Source organism: Equus przewalskii, chromosome 9 (assembly GCF_037783145.1).
Source record: "Equus przewalskii isolate Varuska chromosome 9, EquPr2, whole genome shotgun sequence".
In the NCBI taxonomy this organism is placed as follows: domain Eukaryota; kingdom Metazoa; phylum Chordata; class Mammalia; order Perissodactyla; family Equidae; genus Equus; species Equus przewalskii.
Genome location: NC_091839.1, coordinates 56,776,565 through 56,796,736, shown reverse-complemented (window position 1 = coordinate 56,796,736; position 20,172 = coordinate 56,776,565). Strand labels below are relative to the sequence as shown.

At 41.3% G+C, this 20,172-nt stretch overlaps 1 protein-coding gene across 2 annotated transcripts in view; it reads left to right on the top strand.

The window, feature by feature from the left end:
* Positions 1 to 7,917, top strand: part of PDSS2 (decaprenyl diphosphate synthase subunit 2) — a 270,216-nt gene extending 262,299 nt beyond the window's left edge. For both annotated transcript variants that reach the window (XM_008520738.2, XM_070559179.1), the window contains one exon: positions 7,663 to 7,917. In XM_008520738.2, the coding sequence (XP_008518960.1) occupies positions 7,663 to 7,851 (189 nt within the window). In that variant the 3' untranslated portion in view covers positions 7,852 to 7,917. The remainder of the gene's footprint in view (positions 1 to 7,662) is intronic.
* Positions 7,918 to 20,172: the final 12,255 nt, after the last annotated feature.

The window sequence follows — 20,172 nt, the reverse complement described above, 5'->3', positions numbered from 1 at the left end:
AGACGGCCTTCTTACAGTTCAGAGATAACCGCCTCGCTGTGAAGTCTGGAGCCGTCCCCTGCCTGCAGCCTTCCCCGCAGCATTTCACGGTACTGACTGTGTTACTGCGCTGGGTTCGTTTTCCCCCCCGCTGCCCAGAAAGCCAAACACCGAGATGACGAGATTGCAGCAGAGAGGGTTTTAATCACAAGGCAGCCATGCGAGGAAACGAGAGCATGAGTCTCAAACCCATATCCCCAAGAATAGGGACTCAGGGATATTTATGGGGTAGGGGGGCAAGGTGGTCTGAAATGTGGTGAGAGATGATTGGAGATGAGGAGAGATGAGGGATTTGGTGATCTGCGCAAGCCTAGTCAGACTCCACGCCTCTTCAGAGGACGCATGCTCACAAAATGGTGGCATTAGCATGATCTGAGGGTGGAGTTTTTAGCCTCTTGACGTCAAAAGGTCGCTTATCGGACATCTGCGTGGGCCCAGTTGATGGGTTGATGGTCTCAACTGGCCTGAAGTGGAAAAGGAGTTCTAATTCCTGAAAAACAGCTCACACACCCATTACCATGGTGATCCAGGCTCCAGGGAGATGTTATCCATGCAGGAACCCAGTGGGAGTCAGATAGCATATTGCCTAAACAGCACAGTTAAAGATGGGTGGGTTAAACAGCTAAAAGCTATAATCAGTAATTGCAAAAAGGAAAAAACACTTTAGTTCCTAGCTAATCATCAATGGCTAACTGTCTGCTGGTTTCAATCCACCCATTCCTTAGTCGTTCCTTATTCTTGAGGGATTCGGGGTGACCACCGATCTAGCTACTTCCTGCTGAATTGGGGCATAGATCTGGGTTGGAGGAATGAAACTGTTTAGCACTCATTTGGAAATATTCTCTTGTTCCCAGCTTCAGGTTGACATTTTGCACTATTAGGATTTTGTACCTTGCTCAATGGTTTTGGAACAACATCTAACGTCACATTTTAGGGGCCGGCCCCATGGCCATGTGGTTAAGTTTGCACGCTCTGCTTCGGTGGCCCAGGGTTTCACTGGTTTGGATCCTGGGCACGGACATGGCACTGCTCATCAAGCCATGCTGAGGTAGCATCCCACATAGCACAACCAGAAGGACCTACAACTAGAATATACAAGTATGTACTTGGGGGCTCTGGGAAGAAGAAGAAGAAAAAAAAAAAGATTGGCAACAGATGTTAGCTCAGGTGCCAATCTTTAAAAATAAATAAATAAATAATTTTTTCCAAAAGTATAGACAGGAGCCAGCCCCATGGCTGAGTGGTTAAGTTCATGGGCTCTGCTTCACTAGCTCAGCGTTTTGCCAGTTCAAATCCTGGGCACGGACATGGCACCACTCATCAAGCCATGCTGTGGCAGCATCCCACACACCACAACTAGAAGGACCCACAACTAAAAAAATACACAACTATGTACCAGGGGGTTTTGGGAGAAAAAGGAAAAATTTAAAAAAAAAAATTGAAAAAGTATAGACAACCCAAATTTTAACAGTCCCTGAAAAATAGACCTCATCCCAGTGGGGCCTCCATCTGATCTCCAGGCGGGGCATACATCTGGTCTTAGTTCCCAATAGTCTTCTGTTCCACTGGATATGCATCAGAGACCAGAGCAATGCCCCATACCCTGATCTTTCACTTGTCATTGATGATAGCTGTCAGCATAGACTCTGCCTGGGGGTCATCACATTCCTAAGGAGCTCAAAAGAACAAAGTTATCAACTTATAGCAGCTGGGAGGGGCCATAAAATTCACAAAGCATGTCTGGGTTAGTTAATCAGAGGTCATTCAAAGTTACAATATGGTTTCTTTTCTACAATATGGCTTCGCTTATGTCAAGCTTGTGTTGAGCCGGTATCAACTGCAGCTTCCCCACCTCTCTTCTGATTCTTCCCTTCTCTGACTATCCTTCCTTTTGTCTGACACATCTCTTTCTCAGTCCCATCCCTAGGACATTCTTTTCTAAACATTTAAATTATATTTCCCCAGAAATGAAAAAGCAATTTCCTGCGCCGCTCTAAATCGTCTTCTTTTAAATTCCCCAACTTAGAAAAACATTTCAGGCATAAAAAACAATATTAATTAAATATTGATTATATAATGAGCTATTTGCCTTTCACGATTAGTCACTTTGAAAGAAGATAAGGATTATGACTATTATTAAAGTTTAAGTTTTACTTGATAACACTAAATCCTCTTCATGTTTTCTTGCTCATATAATGTGTTATCTAGTCACTCCTAAAAATAAGTTATCAGTCATGTTGTTTGCCTGGTTCAGGTCTCATTCCCCGATGTTTGAGACTTTATCTTATTATGACAGTGTTATTGCTGCTTAGCCCAGGATGTAACACCTACAAACTTAGGGTAAAAGACATAGACGTTAGTGTGAAATGCTCCAAAAAGATGTAAATCTTTTTTAGGCCCAGTATAGACAGCACATTGAACTCAGAAAGTAGTCTGAATAATCCGTGATGATCTCCTTTCAAATCCTGACAAGCAGCTGTACCTCAGATCTCTTTGGGCAAGCGGATTTGGGGAATTGTGTGTAATCAATAAAATTGCAGCTAAAGGATACTTTTTCCTATTTCCTTTTCCTTAAGACTCTAGCTAATCAGCAGGTCCATCACTGATAAGGAGAACCTTACTTTTCAGAAAACCCTTTTCAAGCTCCTTGCTAGAGTTCTTAATTTCAGGAAGATTCTTTCCTGCCTCTCTCGTCAGCCTATGTTAAGATCACCTTCTGACCAATAGAAGCTCCAGGATTTATCTTTAGAATCTGTAATGGCTCCCTCAATCTAGAGAAGGCAGCCACAGCTTTGCTAAAGCACAAAAAGGTGGGATAGATTGGGTTGGTTTTTTAATCTGTTTAACTATGAGGACACAATTGTCATTCCATTATTATTAATAGTTTCCATTATTGTTAATCATGTTTTAGTAATAACACAGTTATTTGTACCTTCTTTAAAAAACACAAAGTAATCTAAGATAATCATTTACTTCTTTCTCTTCCTACACTCCGGATCCTGCCTCAAATTAACTGTTTTATTCTTTGAGAATGGGTCCTGCCTTTCCATTAAGGGGATAACGTACTTCTAAAGGTGACTGAAAGAGAAATGTCACCTGGGGAGAGTCCGGAGGGGCCAGCACTGATATTGGGTCCACCCCCTCCTCTGGCTCACCCCACCTGCCCTTGGAGCTCTGAAGTGCTAGGTTTTAGTCCTATACTGGTGGAGGCATGTTCTTCCTCAATATATATTTCTTTCTCTTCCATAGAAAGAAAAAGTTTCTCAGGCTTTTATTCTTTTTCTTTCTTCTTGGAGATGCTGACTCCATTTTCATGGAAAAGCTACATCAGCTTCCTCTCAACTTGATTTGCTCACTTCTGACAGTGTACGCATCACTGTGTCAGTGGGCTAGCCACTGCCTTGACTGTTGGAGTAGCTTAAATTTCACTTTTTGAACACATTTAAATAAATAACCACTTTTTTTTCTTTTTGAAGAAGATTAGCCCTGATCTAACATCCGCTGCCAATCCTCCTCTTTTTGCTGAGGAAGACTGGCCCTGAGCTAATATGCGTGCCCATCTTCCTCTACTTTATATGTGGGATGCCTACCACAGCATGGCTTGCCACACGGTGCCATGTCCGCACCCAGGATCCGAACCGGCGAATCCCGGACCGCCGAAGCGGAACATGCGCACTTAACTGCTGCACCACCGAGCCAGCCCCAGTAAATAACCACTTTAAAGAAATTTTGGAAAATATAAAAAAAATCATTCATAATCTCACCATGCTAACAATCAGTATCACCATTTCATTTGTGTTTCTGCCAGCCTTTTCTGCCATATCTTTTTTTTCATGATTGTAATTATAGTATAAATTCAACTTTGGATCCTGCTATTTTCACATAACACATCATAAACATTTTTCCCTAGTGCTACAGTCTCCATGACCATTATTAAAAAGTAGCTTAAATTCTAAACAAGGTATCTGAATTTCTATTCCTGGTTTCTGGTGTAAATGGTTGGACTGACTTCATAAGTCAACCTCCTAACCTGCTACTAAGAAAGTCTTTGACTTGGAAAAATAGTGCCCCGCAGGTCCTCCACAGCAGCAGGTTAAAACTGGGAAGCACACTCCCTTAAAATTCTTCAACTTGAATGATTAATCTTTTCACTTGGTGGTTCCCCTTCCTGCAAGATGATGCTCAAGATGGATTCACACCTCTACGTATCTTCCTCTTGCTTCACTTAGTCAGGCATACTTCAGTATGATGACTTCTTTCCTCTGCTGAAGTTCACAATCTCCTAGGGCAGGAAAGGGCCTCCATCAATCGTCATAGCTTCTGCTCTTGGCCGCGACCACGGAGAAACCATTCTGTAAGAGAAGAGAAGCCATCTTTGCTTCCTCAAAGACTTGGGAGAAGGAAGCTCCTAGAGTTTGTTCTGAGAAAAACCAAATAGTCTTTATTTGACTCCAGTCTTTTATGCTGTAACAGTATGGGTTTATTGTGTTATGTTATTGTCTTGTTTTGTTTGGGTCTTTTTTTTTAAGCCTTTACATGATCTAGAAAACAACACCCTCCTCAAAGAATTAAGCTCCGCTTGCAATCTTTCCTTCCTTAAATTCATCATTGTAACTTGACTATTTGTATGCCTTTGCGGTCTCTAGGCGTTTTAGTGACGTCTCCCTGCCTGCCCTCCCCCTTATATCATGAATTGCACAGTGACTTCAACTTAACTTATGTACGTAGAATAGGATCAACTTACTGTGAGCTGCATAATTGCTGCCTGTTTATGCAGTTGCATACCACGCTTCTCTTTCTTTTTATCCTTCTTTCCTTCCCTTTTTTTTTTGGAAGATTAGAATTGCTTTAATTGCATTCTTTTTTAAAAGCAGCTTGATTGAAGTATAATCTACATACCATAAAATTCACCTAGTTTAAGGATATAATTTTCAATGATTTTTAGTAAATTTACAAAATTGCGCAAGCATCACCACAATTCAGGTTTAAGGGTCCTTTGTGCCCATCTGCAGTCAGCCCCCACTCGCGCCCTCATCTGAGGCAGCCACTAATCTGCTCTCTGCCTCTGTGGATTCGCCTTCTCTGGGCATTTTGTGTAAATGGAATTATACAATACTTAGTCTTTTGCATCTGGTTTCTGTCACTTAGCATAATGTTTTTGAGGTTTATCCATATTGTAGCATTAATCATTATTTTGTTCCTTTTTGTTGCTAAATAGTATTCCATTGTAGGGCTTTACCACATTTTTTTATCCGTTGATTGGCATTTGGGTTGTTTCTACTTTTTATCTCTTATGAATAATGCTGCTATGAATATTCAGGTAGAAGTCTTTGTGTGGACGTAAGTTTTTATTTCTCTTGAGTACATCTCCAGGAGTAAAATTTACAGTAAATTTATGTTTAACTTTTTAGAAGTTGCCAAACTCTTTTCCAAAGTAGCTGTATCATTTTATATTTCCACCAGCAACACATGTGGGTTTCAATTTCCTCACATTCTTGCCAACCCTTGGTATTCTCTTTTTTATTATAGCTATTCTTGTAGGAATGAGATGGTATCTCGTGATTTTTATTTGCATTTCCCTAGCAACTAATGATATTAAGCATCTTCTCCTGAGCACATTTGCCATTCATATATCTTCTTTGGTGAAATGTCTGTTCAAATCTTTTGCCTATTTCTTTTTTTTTTTTTTTTTTTGAGGGAGATTAGCCCTGAGCTAACTGTTGCCAATCCCCCTCTTTTTGCTGAGGAAGACTGGCCCTGAGCTAACATCTGTGCCCATCTTCCTCTACTTTATATGTGGGATGCCTACCACAGCATGGCTTGCCAACCCGTGCCACTTCTGCACCCGGGATCCAAACCGGCAAACCCCAGGCCGCCAAAGCGGAACGTGTGCACTTTAACCACTGTGCCACCGGCCTGGCCCCTTGCCGTTGTTTGTCTTATTATTGAGTTATAAGTGTTCTTTATATATTCTGGATACAAGTCCTTTATCACATATATCATGCGCAAATATTTGCTCCCAGTCTATGGCTTAACTTCATTTTTGTAATGATGTCTTTTGAAGTGCAAAAGTCTTTAATTTCAATGAAGCCTAATTTATCAATTTTTTATTTTATAGATCATGCTTTGGGTATCATATCTAAGGAATCTTTGCCTAACTCAAAGTCACAAAGGTTTTCTCCAATATTCTTTTCTAAAAGTTTTATAGTTTTAGCTCTTACATTTAGGTCTATCATCCATTTTGAGTTAATTTTTGCGTATGATGTGAGGTAAAGGTTTAAATGGGTGTTTCTGATCCTCGGCACTGTTGACATGTTGGGCTGGATCATTCTTTGTTGTGGGGTCTGCCCTGCGCATTGTTGAATGTTTGCAGCTTCTCTAACCTCTACTCACAAATGCCAGTAGCACTCCTGCCCCCAGTTGTGACAACCAAAATTGTCTCCAGACATTGCCAAATGTTCCCTCCCTTTGGGAGGCCAAAAGCGCCCCTACTGAAAACCACTAGACCAAATTAATTTTTTTTTGTATATGAACATTCAGTTGTTCTAGAACCATTTGTTGAAAAGAGTATTCTTTCCCCCTTTGAATTGCCTCGGCAACTTTGTAGAAAGTCAGTTGACCATAAATATAAGGGTTTGTTTCTGGACTCTCAATTCTATTCCATTGATCTCTATGTCTATCCTTATGCCAGTACCACACTGATTGATTACTATAGCTTTATATTAAGTTTTAAAATTGGGAAGTGTAAATCCTCCAACTTAACTCTTTTTTTGCTTGTTTGTTAAACTTTTTTTTGAGATAATTGTAGATTCACAAGTAGTTGTAAGAAGTAATACAGAGAGATCCCATATACCCTTTACAGTTTCCCCCGGTAGTAACATCTTGTAACACTATAATACAATATCACAACCAGGACATTGACATTGATACAATCCATCAAATCTTATTTGCATTTCCTCATTTATACTGGTAGTTCTTTTCTGAAATTGTTTTGGTCACTCTGGGTCCTTTGCATTTCCATAAAAATTTTAGGATCAGCTTCTCAATTTCTACAAAAGAGCCTGCTGGGGTTTTGATAGGGATCGCATTGAATCTATAGATCTAATTTTGGATAACTGCCATCTTAACAATATTAATCTTCCAATCCCTGAATCATGATTTTCTTTTCTTTTTCTTTTTTTCGTTGTGGATATAGATATATCCACAATATATATATGCTATAATGTGCCATTTTAATCATTTTAAGTGTACAATTCAGTGACATTAATTACATTCACACTGTTGTGCAACCATCACCACTGTTTCCACAATTTTTCCACCCCAAACAGAAACCAGGCTTTTCTTTTTTAACAACTATACTAAAATTGCCAATTTACTAGTTACTGTTTGGTCTTCTGTGGCCCCCAAAGTCATTTTTCAGATCAGTACTTTAGTACCAAACCCTGAATCCCAGGGCATCCTGGGACTTGTCTTTGGAGAAAAAAGACTGAGTCTTTGTTAGGGAATTGGGCTTTAGAATCTTCAAATGCCAGCTCCGCCACTGACGAGCCGGTGACTTAACTTCTCTGAATCTTCCCTTAGCGTGCACAGATCTAAACGCTTGTATTTCTCTCCGTCTTCTAGGCGTGGCTTCACTCAACAGGGTGCAGAGACTCCCGGGGATACTCGCAGCCTGCAGGGGCTGTGGGAAGCCGCAGATATGAACATGCACATTGTCTAAGAACATACTTTTTTTCTACAAAGTTGAGGTTAGGTAATTTTACAGGTGATTTAAACTTTGTGGCATGCCAGATATATATATTATGGAATTAAATGTAAGATTTGCATTCATTTTAATATAAAATATAAGACAAAATAAATTTAAAGTTTGTGTTTGGGTCTTTTGGACTAATTCTCTTTCCCTTCCACACCCTGCATCCCACTTAACAAGTCTTTTACCGTCTGGTCTCCCTCCTAGCGCTAACAGACATTCACTCATCGTTCACAGCCCTTTTTGTTACAGAACCTCAGAATCCTCCTCAACACAGCGCTTGAGGCAACCACTATTAATTTATCCGAGATGGCACACAACTCGACGTCTGTTTGCCATCTCTGTTCAACTAGCTAACAACTATTTGCTTTAACCTATATTTTACCATTTTGGGGTATTTGAAATAAAATCAATAGCCCTAAAAAGCAAGATGATTTTATTTTCCAAATGTTATGTTCTTCCTTTCAGATTATTTTACTTCTCTGCTTTACATATAAATTACCACAATAAAGATAATGAAAGGCATCATATGGCATGTTGAATTTAAAAATTGCAGTATCCATCATGTCATCCAAGTCTGCTGGTCCAGAGGTATTGATGTTTTATGTAACTTTGTCATCCTAACAGCTATCAAGAGAAATCAAATGCCCGTTAGTATGAAAAAGTCCTTTTGAAAAGTCTTTGTAAAACACTGTTCATGCACTAGTGTGACCATTAGTTTCTATTTCAGAAAGATTAAAATATGTTGTTTTGTTCCCTAGTTAAGAAGGGTTTACATTTTGTTTTACTCCATCAATTATAACACAGAAGTTTGTTTGGGATTTTTTTTTTTAGATTCTAATCTCTTTATGAAGAGATTCATGTATATATAAACGTGAGGTAAGGAGATGGACAAAGGCAGGTAGTAGAGAGAGCAAGTCTGTTTTTGATTAAACCATTAAACATCTAAACATCTATGTTTTCTTTCCCAGCATGCTACCTACCAACTTTTTATGATCAGACACTGGCATGACAGATTACCTTAATTTGTATCTAGCTGTTGCTAGGCTATCACTATGGTATCCAGGCACTCAGGCAAATATAGATACCTAAAAACAAATATGTAGGAAGAAAATCTTGTCCCTAGCCCCCTCACCTCTTCTGTCATCTGGATGAGTAGTTCATCATTAAAATTCTGTGTCATAGTTGCTTTATAACCATTTAACACAACAAAAAAAAACCAAACTTTTGAAAATCAAATTATTACAGCCCATAAAAAATGTAGTGATGTCCACAAATGTTATATTTGTCATTTCAAAAGTCATCACCAGTCTTTGTACCTATACCTTATAATGATTGAAGCAGGCTGCATAGTAACACTTACTGAATTTTTGCCCTCTAGCAATATAAAACACCAGCAAAAAGACTGCCCTGCTAATTACAATTTTTATGGTCATACAATCAGAATGAGTGGCATCTTTTTGTTCTGTCACAATAAAATTTTTCAAGAAGGTTTTTCAATTTTCAAATTCTAGTAGATGATTTCAGCAAAATGACCTACTGTGAGCTTTATCTCCAAGAGTGGTATAAATATAAACTGCACTCTCCACTTCTATCTTAGGCCTATCACTTCCTTTGCTGCTCCACATGCACATTGTACGAGATTATTTAATCCAAAGGGAACAGCTCAATTTTCTTAAAAGTGCCCATCAACACCGTTAAAATATGTTTATAGACTAGATGTATCACTTGTTTACCCAAATAGTTGCATAAATATCTGTTTTTAGAAAGCATTACCATAGTCTTTCTATATGACTGGATTCTTAAGCAAGGCTGTGATTAGGAAATAAGCCACTTTCCCTCTTGGCTGGTTCTAATGAATGCTTTTCGACTTAAACATTGTGTTGAACACTTCTTCCATTCATAGCATGTGCCCATCAAAAAGCACTTTCTGTTTGCAGTGTGTCCGCTGTACTATTTATAACCTAGTTAACAATGCCAACTAGAGGCAGTAAAAGGTGTGTGTTTCATATGCAAATTCCCAGCAATAATTTCTACAATTACTTATAGTTGCTTGCTCTATTATGTCCAACATCAGCATTATAAAACTGAGTACCGGAAGGAGAAAATCGTACTAATATTACATTTTTGTATTGCTTAAAAACTTTTATTGAATTAATTAGAAAAATAAACTGAAGAATGCAAAATGAAAATAGCCCTGGCTTATAATGGACAATTTTCACATAATGGGACTTCGATGACCTGTTACAGTAGCTGTTCAGAGAAAGAAACTCACTGTGTGACATAGGCTCTTCTTTCTGCTTTGTCTCCAAATTCATGTTTTCCCCAACAGCCCTCTTTGCTGCTTCTTTGTTTTACCAGATTGGAATTCCCCTGACTTGGAAACCATCAACAGAGGAAGAAGTAAGAAACCAGGATAAATTCATGCTTTCTTTTCAGTGACATTTATTTAACGTTACTATGTGCAAAGCATTGTCTTGGATACAAAGATGACCGGAAACTGAGATTATTTGTGTCTTCCCCACTACCCTGTGGGCTTCTTGGGATCAGATTCTCTCTTTTTTCTTTTTCCACTTAGGAAGATTCCCCCTGAGCTAGCATCTGTTGCCAATCTTCCTCTTTTCGCTTGAGGAAGATTTGCCCTAAGCTAACATCTGCGCCCGTCTTCCTGTATTTCACATGTAGGTTGCCGGCACAGCATAGATGCCGACAGTGGACTAGGTCCACACCTGGGAACAGAACCCGGGCTGCTGAAGCAGAGCACGCCGAACCTAACCACTAGACCGCGGGGCCAACCCCTCAGGTTCGCTTTGAAGGTAGTGGGATATAACAAATAGAACACACAAATCTGGGTTCACATACTAGCTTCTCCACTGAAGGGGATATTAGGCAAGTTCCCCAAGTTTCTTCTTACTTTCTTATAGAAATGGAGACAGTCATGCTTCCTAGTAAAGTGGCTGCTGAGTGCCCGAAACTGCACCTGTTACAGAGGTTGACATTCAGTAAGTGCTGTTAAAGGACGTATGTTTTTATAATGATGAAGCAAGCAAGCCAAATAGAGTAATAGTAAAGGAGCAATGAACTGCAAACTCTAATTAGAAGAATATAGATTGTGGAAGTAGGTCTAGAGACTTCTTTTAACATATAGGACAATGTAAGGTGAGAAGGACTCTAGAAAGGAGATGATCAGAGCCCGCCCCAGGGTGTATCTTGAAAAAGTGATATTTAAAGGGCAAGGACAGTGTAAAGCTTACCATGTGGAAAGTTACGGGGTTGGAGGGGAACAGTATTTCCACAATGTGGCCTGTGAACCACCAGCATCAAAATCAGGGGCTTGCTTTAGAATCAGGGCTTTGCCCAGACCTGTTGAGCCAGAATTTCTGAAGAGGTCCAGGAATCAACATTTCTCATAAGCTTCCAGGTAATTCTCACACACACTCCAGTTTTACATCCAGTGGTGTAGATGACAAATTTCTAAGGTTCGACTGACATCTAATTCTTGGTATGGTACAACAGACAGAACATGAGCTTTGAAATAAAAAAGGTTCCAGGCAGACTGAAAGCTCAACATTTAAGCCAGCAAAAAAAAAAAAAACAAAACAAAAAAAACTCTCCAATAGAAAGCAGAAAGGGAGAGAAACAAATACCAAATGATCTCGCTTATATGTGGAATCTAAGAAAAACCCCAAACTCATTGATACAGAAACAGATTGGTGGTTGTCAGAGGCAGGGCAGGGGAGTAAGGGTGGTGAAGGGGATCAAAAGGTACGAATCACTAGTTATAAAACAAATAAGTCATGGAGATGTAATGTTCAGCATGGTGACTATACTTAATAATATTGCATTGCATATTTGAAAGTCGCCAAGAGAGTAAATCTTAAAAGTTCTCATCACAAGAAAAATAACTTTGTAACTATGTATGATGACAGATGTTAACTAGACTTATATGCTATGATCATCTCACAATATATATAAATATCTAATCATGTTGTACACCTGAAATTAACATAATGTTATATGTACCTATCTCTCAATAAAAAAAAGAAAAGAAAGTAGAAAGGGGAAAAGAAGTATAAAACGTATAGTAAGTGAAAATATAGAATAAAATGGCAGAAATAAGTACTTCGAATGAATTATAATAAATATAAATTAAATTTACCAATTAAAAAACAGACTCTCAGACTGGGTTAAAAAGCAAGGTCCAATAATAAGTTGTCTGAAAGAGAAACTTAAATCAAAAAAACACAGAAAGATTGAAAATAAAAGATGGAAAAAGGGGCCGGCCCAGTGGTGTAGTGGTTAAATTCGTGCTCTCTGCTTTGGCAGCTCCAGGGTCATGAGTTTGGCTCCCAGGTGTGGACCTACACACCATTTATCAAGTCATGCTGTGGCGGCATCCCACATACAAAAAAGAGGAAGGTTGGTACAGATGTTAGCTCAGCCACAATTTTCCTCAAGGAAAAAGAGGAAGATTGGCAATGGATGTTAGCTCAGGGCCAATCTTCCTCACCAAAAACAAAAAAAGAAAGAAAAAAATATGAACCAAAAGAAAAAGGGGGAAGAATCTTAATATCTGACAATATGGAATATAAGGCAAAAAAATATAAGGGACAAAGAATGGTGTTATATGCTGATAAAAGGAACAATAGGGCCAGAAGATATAGCCATCAAAAACATGTTTGCACCTAACAATACAGCCTCAAAATATACAAAGGAACAACTGAAAAAACTGCAGGGAGAAATGAATAAATCAAATTATAGTTAAAAGATTTTAACTACATCTTTCAGAAATGGATCAAGCAGACATAAAATACACATACTGAAATATTTAATAATACAATAATATGCTCAAACTATGAAGTATATATAGAACTCAACACCCAAGGAATAGTTCAATAATAACTATTAGATTGAACTATGTGAAAATGTCAGTAGTTGACAATTTTTGACCTATAAAAATGGTAGTTTCATAGTATTCAAACTATACCTCCTAGTTTGTTGAAGATATATAAAACAATTAGCATAATATCTAATTTAGTCTCCTCTGGTCTTTTGTCTACTAAGAGAGTACTTGCCTCAATTGTTGGTTATCATAAATTAGTACAGTAAAACCCTACTGTAATTGGATAAGTGAGATCCAAAGAATTCAGTCATGTGAAATCTAAGGTCACAATTTTTTGCAAAGTTAACAACAAAATGACCAGTGTGAAGCCAACTGGTGAGGAATTCTGGGAGTCCAGCTGCCCTATCTAAATTCATGCCCAACTCGAGCTGTGATTTGGTGCCACCTGGTGGTGGTGGTTGGCTCCAACTTAAATATTATTGGGGACAATTCTGAATTCAGAGGCAGCAGAATAGCATCAGTAACTCCAGAAATGTCCCAGTTAGTTGACCAGATTCAGAGATTCAGCTGGGAGAATACTGAGAACCATAGACTCATCCTTCACCTCGTCTCTTTCTGAAACAAGTTTGCATGCCTTTCCTTCATCTTCATGACCTTGGCCTCCACTCCAAGACCCCCACCCCAACCCTAGCATAGAACTTTAACCCCCATCCTGACCCTTACCCCTGTCCTGTTCTCAAATAGGGGCTAAGCAGAGAATGAGAGCCAGTTGCCAATTCTGCATTATACCTAAAATTTTATTTCTGATGTGTGCGTTATCATGGGGTTTTACTGTGCTTATCAAGGATCCCATGAATGCTTACAAGATAGTAGCACTATATTTTTTATTTTAGAGCCTTTGATTACTGCAAGTGTTTCTGGTTGGCTATAAAAAGCCATTACTAGATTGAGATTTATTGAAATTCAAACAGGAAAAAAAGGGATGACATGCAAAGTGGAAAATTCCATCCAGAGAATATTAACCCTATTACCTGAATGCCATGACATTTTAAATTTATGGTTGCCTTTTGTGGATGATCTCTTGTCACCCAGCAGGCTCAGAAATTCTTCGTTTGATTACTTCTTTGTTAAATTTCTCCGTTTTGGGGGGCAGCTTTTCCTTCCCTATATAAACAGGTGGCCCTGCTCCAGTGTTCTTAGGCACGCCCCTTGAAGACACAGATTGGGCCTCTTGGAAGTTGCATGTAGGTGAAAGACTGTAGAGGGGGCAGGAGGCACTTATTGGTTCTGTTTCTGTTTCTGTCCCCATCACTCTTCCTGGCATCCTTCCACCTCTGAGTTATGGCTGGGTCACTAAAAGGACGTCAGAGATAGGCACTCTGAGAGAGCTGGCCGTTTGCAATGAGGGTCCTCTTGGCTTGTGGCTGCCGGAGGTCACGTTTGTCTTCCATGAAATAGTCAAGCACCAAGCTGAGTGTCAGGTTTTGGAAGACTTGTGTCACAGACCAGAGAAAGGCCTTAATCTGTCCACCAGCTCTCTCTGACCTTACCTGTTACTTCTGCCTGCCTTCTAACTTCAAGGCTCTCTGTTTTTGACTCAAAAGGGCTATTTATAGTTTTCCAGATATCGCCTGCAGTCTCCTGCCTCAGCTGCTGCCTGCAGTCTTCCCTGCTCAGAATGCCCTTCCTCCAGCCTTCTTGGGTCAGAATCCCACTCAGCCTTCCTGCGGGCTCCGGGTACAGGCTCCTCCTCCACGGAGCCTTCCGGATCTGTTCCAGCTCCCTGGCTCCCCCTGCTCTGGGTGTCTCTGGTGCCGCCTTCTGCTTTGTATTGCAGTTTCCAGTGTTCATGATGGGTTCTTTGGGCAGACTGAAAGCTCTGTGAGGACAGGGACCTCACTTACCCGTTCCTTAATTCCCCAAAGGACTCAAAGCTTTGCAGTTGTAGGTGTTCAATAAATATTTGTTTAATTTTGAAAGCTTTTGTCACATTAGAGCCAGTTGGGCCATCTTCCGGAGAGGTCTCACCTCCTGCCAACTTCACGGGTGCTCAGCCCTGTGTTTAGGTGCTAAATGGTCTCTCCCACCTCCCTCTACAATTGAATGAGCCAAATTTTGTCTCTACAAGAATCCTCTGGGAATGTGGGCACTGGGAAAACACATTCACGTATTCCAGACTAGAGATCCCTCTGGCACTAAAATAATTTACTTACTTACCTAATGTCAAGGCTGAATAAATGCAGTTTCCACAAATACACAGTTTAGTTACTGAAAGCCAGGATTGCAACAAGCATCTCGTGAAGAATTGGCATGACTCCAGAAGCTGTAACTTTTATGTCTTAATTTTTTAAATATTTAAGTGTTATTAAATCACCAGCTAGCAAATTGGATGTAATATATTTTATTATATATAGCATTTGAAAATTTCAGTATCTCCAGAAAGAGAATTCAGGAAATGTTTGAGTCTTAGAGAACCACAATATATGTGCCATGTCTGTCCCAAAACTTATGAGTTTCTCCCTGCCACTGTACATATGCCACTTATTTCTGCTGAGGCTAATACTTCCCTTTAAAATAAAATGTTTTTAATTTTATTGGAGAAAAGTAACCCCAAACTTTTCTAATTTCTAATGTAAAATATTCAGAGGGAAGAAGCAGGTAATGTGGATTACTGAATTCCTCTGGCCCCTTTTCCTGCAAACTCATAAACTCAGGTTCCAAAGAGCAATTATTTGTCTTTGCTCCAAGCTGATTATATAGGTCAGGAGGGTAATAAGGTCGTCTATTTGAAGGATTTTCATCTGGTGTATTTCTAATATTCTTGCCTGACTCCTGACCACTCAAATCAGTAACACAGTGAGATCAGCATCTCTCCCACCACCAAAGAAAATGATGAAACAGAAGTGATTTGAGTCTGAACTTTCTGCTCCCAAATTTGTCATCTTCCCAAAGCACAAGGGTTGTGTGGCTTTAGTCCTTTAATCCAGTAATGGCTCAGTAATAATGTTAGTCCTTTAAACCAATGACGGCTCATTAATAACTAGTATCATGTGTTTACTATGAACTCAGTGGATAAACCTTCAAGGTATTACATATTTTCTCAAAAACCTTATTATTGAATTCAGAAATTGCCCATGGCAAAATCAAGAAAACAAGGTGCTATATTAATAAAACTAAATGTTACATCATAATATATTATTAAGATGCTGTGCTAGATACATATTATTTTACTGTGAAAAATGGAATCTGATTAATTGGCTGAATTGGGATTTCCTCCCTCAAAGATTGTCCTAGTGCTTCTTAGAGTCCACAGCACAGAGAAATTCTGCAACTGTTTGATAGATAACCTCAGATCAGATATGTTCAGTAAGTATGTGTGGCAGGATATTATTTTTGAGACATTAATCTATAGTTTTTCTCCTGGTATTTCCCCTTTTCCTTCCCTGCTTCCTAGCAGATATTCCTGTCTGGGTTTATTGTCTTAGCGAAAACAGGAGACAGAGGAGAAAGCTGAACTCACCCTCAAGCTTTTTTTTGTTTCTAAAAGCTTAAGCCCCAGTAGGGAGAAGCTTTGAGCCATGGGCAGAAGCAGGGGGACCCTGGACATGGTGGTGGGGACAAGCAGGGCCACCATGTGGGATCTGCGGCAGCCTGGCTGGGAGGCCGCCTGCCCTGGGAGAAGGTGTGGCTGTGGGCTGCGACCACAAGCTAGAGGCCTGACTTTGTTTGGCCGTGTGAATTTCAGTCATTCAGCATTAAAAATCTAGGCAATTTCACATAAAAATCCAGGTTTGGGCTTCTCTTGAATAATTGGCAGATTTGGCTGTACTGGGTTCAGTCTGTGCTGGCACCAAAGGGCTGCCTGCCTGAGATAAGGAATCAGTGCCTGGAGTCCCCATAGGGTCCTCCCTAGTCCGTGCTGTGTCCCTACGCTGAGGCCAAGGGTTAGCTGCCACTCATGACACCTGCCCTGCTGTGTTCCAGACAGGAGAGGATGTTTCTCTTTACCCAAGATCTTTTCCATAAATGGGGAAACAAAAGATAGACCGAAGATGGCTCATGTTGAAAGAAACAGAGGAGCTAGTGTGTTTTTTTGTGGAAGTGAAGAATGTTCCTAATGCGCTTAATAGGCAAACTGCCTGCCTCACTCTCAGACTCCCCTGCGTGCTCCCTGCAGGCATTCGCATCACCTCGGCCTGTTCTAGGCAGCCTTGCGAAGAGATGACCATGTCCCTGGTTGGGCATGGCAGAGCCGCTGCCTGCAGGGCATGGCGAGCAGAGTGAGGGCCAGCTCAGCAGGAACCCATGTGGGCAGGTGCCTGCAGGGCAGAGGCCCCTGGAAGCCCGTGGGGGTGGGGAGGACTCCACAAGGATGGGGCTCAAAACAGAAAGTAAATTGTGAAAATCGTTATTTCGTACACACAAATGCATGAACTGAGACTTGCAGGCACCATCTCTCCTTTCTCACTGGCTGGGTTCCTTAGCTCAGGGCTGTAGTGGCAGCAGTGTGCACACATGACGGAAGCTACCAGGACCTGCCCTGGAGAAAAACGGCAGGACTCCTTGTTCCTTTCCTTACAGGTGGAGTAAGGAGAAGGAACATCAGAATTGTGGTTTGGGGACCATCGGATGTTTTAGAATTACATGGTAGTATTTTTTTTCCTTTCTGGGTGGAGTTTGAATTTAAAGTGGTATTCTACGGGTGTCTTCCAGACAGCGTTGAGACTGGTCATATGAAACTTTGTGCTTTTGCTGCTAAACCAGAAATGAGTTTTTCAAAACCCTGTTATGTGCCCGGGCTAGTTATTTCAACAGTTCGCTCACTTCATTCGTAACCAATAAAAAAATAACAGCTCTCCTTTATGGAACTAACCTTCTGCCAGCCACTGTATAGTGCCGCACAGAACTGCCTCGTTTATAACCACCCCGTAGGGTGCGGTTGCCCCATGCTGTGATTATGGACATGCTAAGGCTCAAGCAGCTTCCAAAATCTCACACTCAGTACAAGTTGGAGCCTGGATTCAAGTCCAGGTCTGTCCGACCTCATAAGCCCTGTGCTCTACAGTTGGCAAGTGCACAAGCATTTATCACCCCCCTCTCTCTGCAGGACAACGACAGCAGTGGAGGCATGGAAATATGAATGCAAATGGCCGAGTCCCCGAGCAGCAGCAAAATTAAATTAGGCACATTCTTTAGAAATAAAAGGGAAGGCAGATTCCTGCAGTGACAGACGTTTTTGCAAAAATCCTTGGAGTTTTGCTATAGCGGAGGGAGCCACCTTGTCAGCAGAACATTACCCCTGGGACCCGGTACTTCTAGGATGTTAGGACTGAGTCCAGGTGAGCGTGCTACTCTTCTCCCACCTATTATGAGTCGAATTGTGTCTCCCAAAAGATGTTGAAGTCCTCATTCCCAGTAGCTGTGAACGTGACCTTATTTGGAAATAGGGTCTTTGCAGATGATCAAGTTAAGATGAAGTTGTTAGGATGGACCTGAATCCAATATGACCGTGTCCTTATAAAAAAGAGAAATTTGGATACAAAGACACACACTACAAGGGAGGATGACGTGAAGACCACCATCCATGAGCCGAGGAGAAGGCCAGCAGACGCTAGGAGAGAGGCCTGGACAGGCCCCCTCACAGCCCTCAGAAGGCACCACCCTGGCCAGCACCTGGATTCTGGACTGCTAGCCTCAAGAACCATGCGCCGACAAATTTCCGATGCTCTAAGACACCCCGTTTGTGGTACTTTGTTATGGCAGCTCTAGGAAAGAAAATCACCACCCAACATGTATTCTTTTTAAAAAGATTTGGTTGTGGGGGTTTGTCATCGTCCTCTTCAGAGTCCTCCTATTGGATAGGGCTTGGCACCAAGCCACCCAGGAAAGTCTGACATCGTCCACCAGAAGCTTTGGATGGCTACCTACATTTCAAGCCTCAGCCGCCAGCCCAGTCAGCTGGAGCATCTAGTGCATGTGTCACAGTCGTAGCAAAGAAGAGCCAGTTGAGATACTTACCACAGAAGGCAACAGGAGGGATGACACGCATTCTGAGGCTTCATGGAGTCCCGTACAAGAGCATCACAGAAGACACGAATAAACAGTCTAATCGAGTAATACCAGCTAGGCTGAGTTAAGGGCTGTCTGCAGTAAGAGTATGAGTGGAGCACTGTGGGAGCGTAGACCTGGGTGTGCTACCTCTGTGGGGAAGGGGGATGGTGAAAACTTCACAAGGGAGGGCACATTTGGCTGGGCTTTGAAGGAGGACTAGGAGTTGACAAGGGGAGTACAGAAGCATCATGAGCAAAGGCAGAGGAGGCAGCAATGCCCAGCCTGAGCAGGAAGGAACACTTGAGCGCGCCTTTGTGTCTTAGAGTAGAATGAAATTCTCTGAAAGGAAAGATTCAATTCTCTTCTGGTCAGCACGACTGATGTTTTGAACAATTAAGTTGGGAAATAACTAGACTTAATTGGGAAACAGCAGAAGAATTAGTACTTAGGGTATAAAGGAGGTCATGCCAATTGCCAGGTATGCATCTAGAGCCTGGCACAGTGCCCAGCACATATTAGGCCAGCGATAATTATTTGTTAAATGAAGGAATGAATTACAAACCTTGAAATCTCTCTGGACATTATTTTCTTCTCATCTGGTTGAAAATGGGATGGAGGAGCCGGCCCGGTGGCGCAGCGGTTAAGTTTGCACATTCTACTTTGGTGGCCTGGGGTTCACCGGTTCAGATCCCAGGTGTGGGCCTACGCACCGCTTGGCAAGCCATGCTATGACAGGCGTCCCACATATAAAGTAGAGGAAGATGGGCACAGATGTTAGCTCAGGGCCAGTCTTCCTCAGCAAAAAGAGGAGGATTGGCAGCAGATGTTAGCTCAGGGCTAATCTTCCTCCAAAAAAAATAAAGGGATGGATTGGTGTGGGGAGGTGATATACCTGTTCCACCTCTCTCAGGTCTGCAATCAATGGCAAAGAGGATGACAAAATCTGAAAACACTATTGTTATGGACTAAATGTTTGTGTCCCTCCCAAATCCATATGTCAAAGCTCTAACCCCACAATGTAATGGTATTTGGAGATGGGCCTTTGGGAGGTAGTTAGGGTTAGATGAGGTAATGAGCGTGGGGTCCTCACAATGGGATTAGTGCCCTAATAAGAAGAGAGACCAGGGAGCTTGCTCTCTATCTACCCTGTGAGGACCCAGCAAGAAGGTGGCTATCTGCAAAGTAGACACTTCTCACAGAACCCAACCATGCTGGCACCCTGATCTCGTGGCACCCTCGTCTCATACTTCCAGCCTCCAGGAATGTGAGAAGATAAAGTTCTGTTGTTTAAACCAGCCAGTGTATGGTGCTTTGTTATGGCAGCCTGAGCAGACCAAGACAACGTTATAGCTGTGTGATATTATTCAAGTTGGTGTGGTCTGGTGGATGGAGCCATAGACTGGGAGGTGGGGGGTTCTGGCATGGGGCCCAGATCCCGCCATGAATTAGCTGCCTGCCTCTGGGCTATTCCCTTGTAACAGCAGCGGTG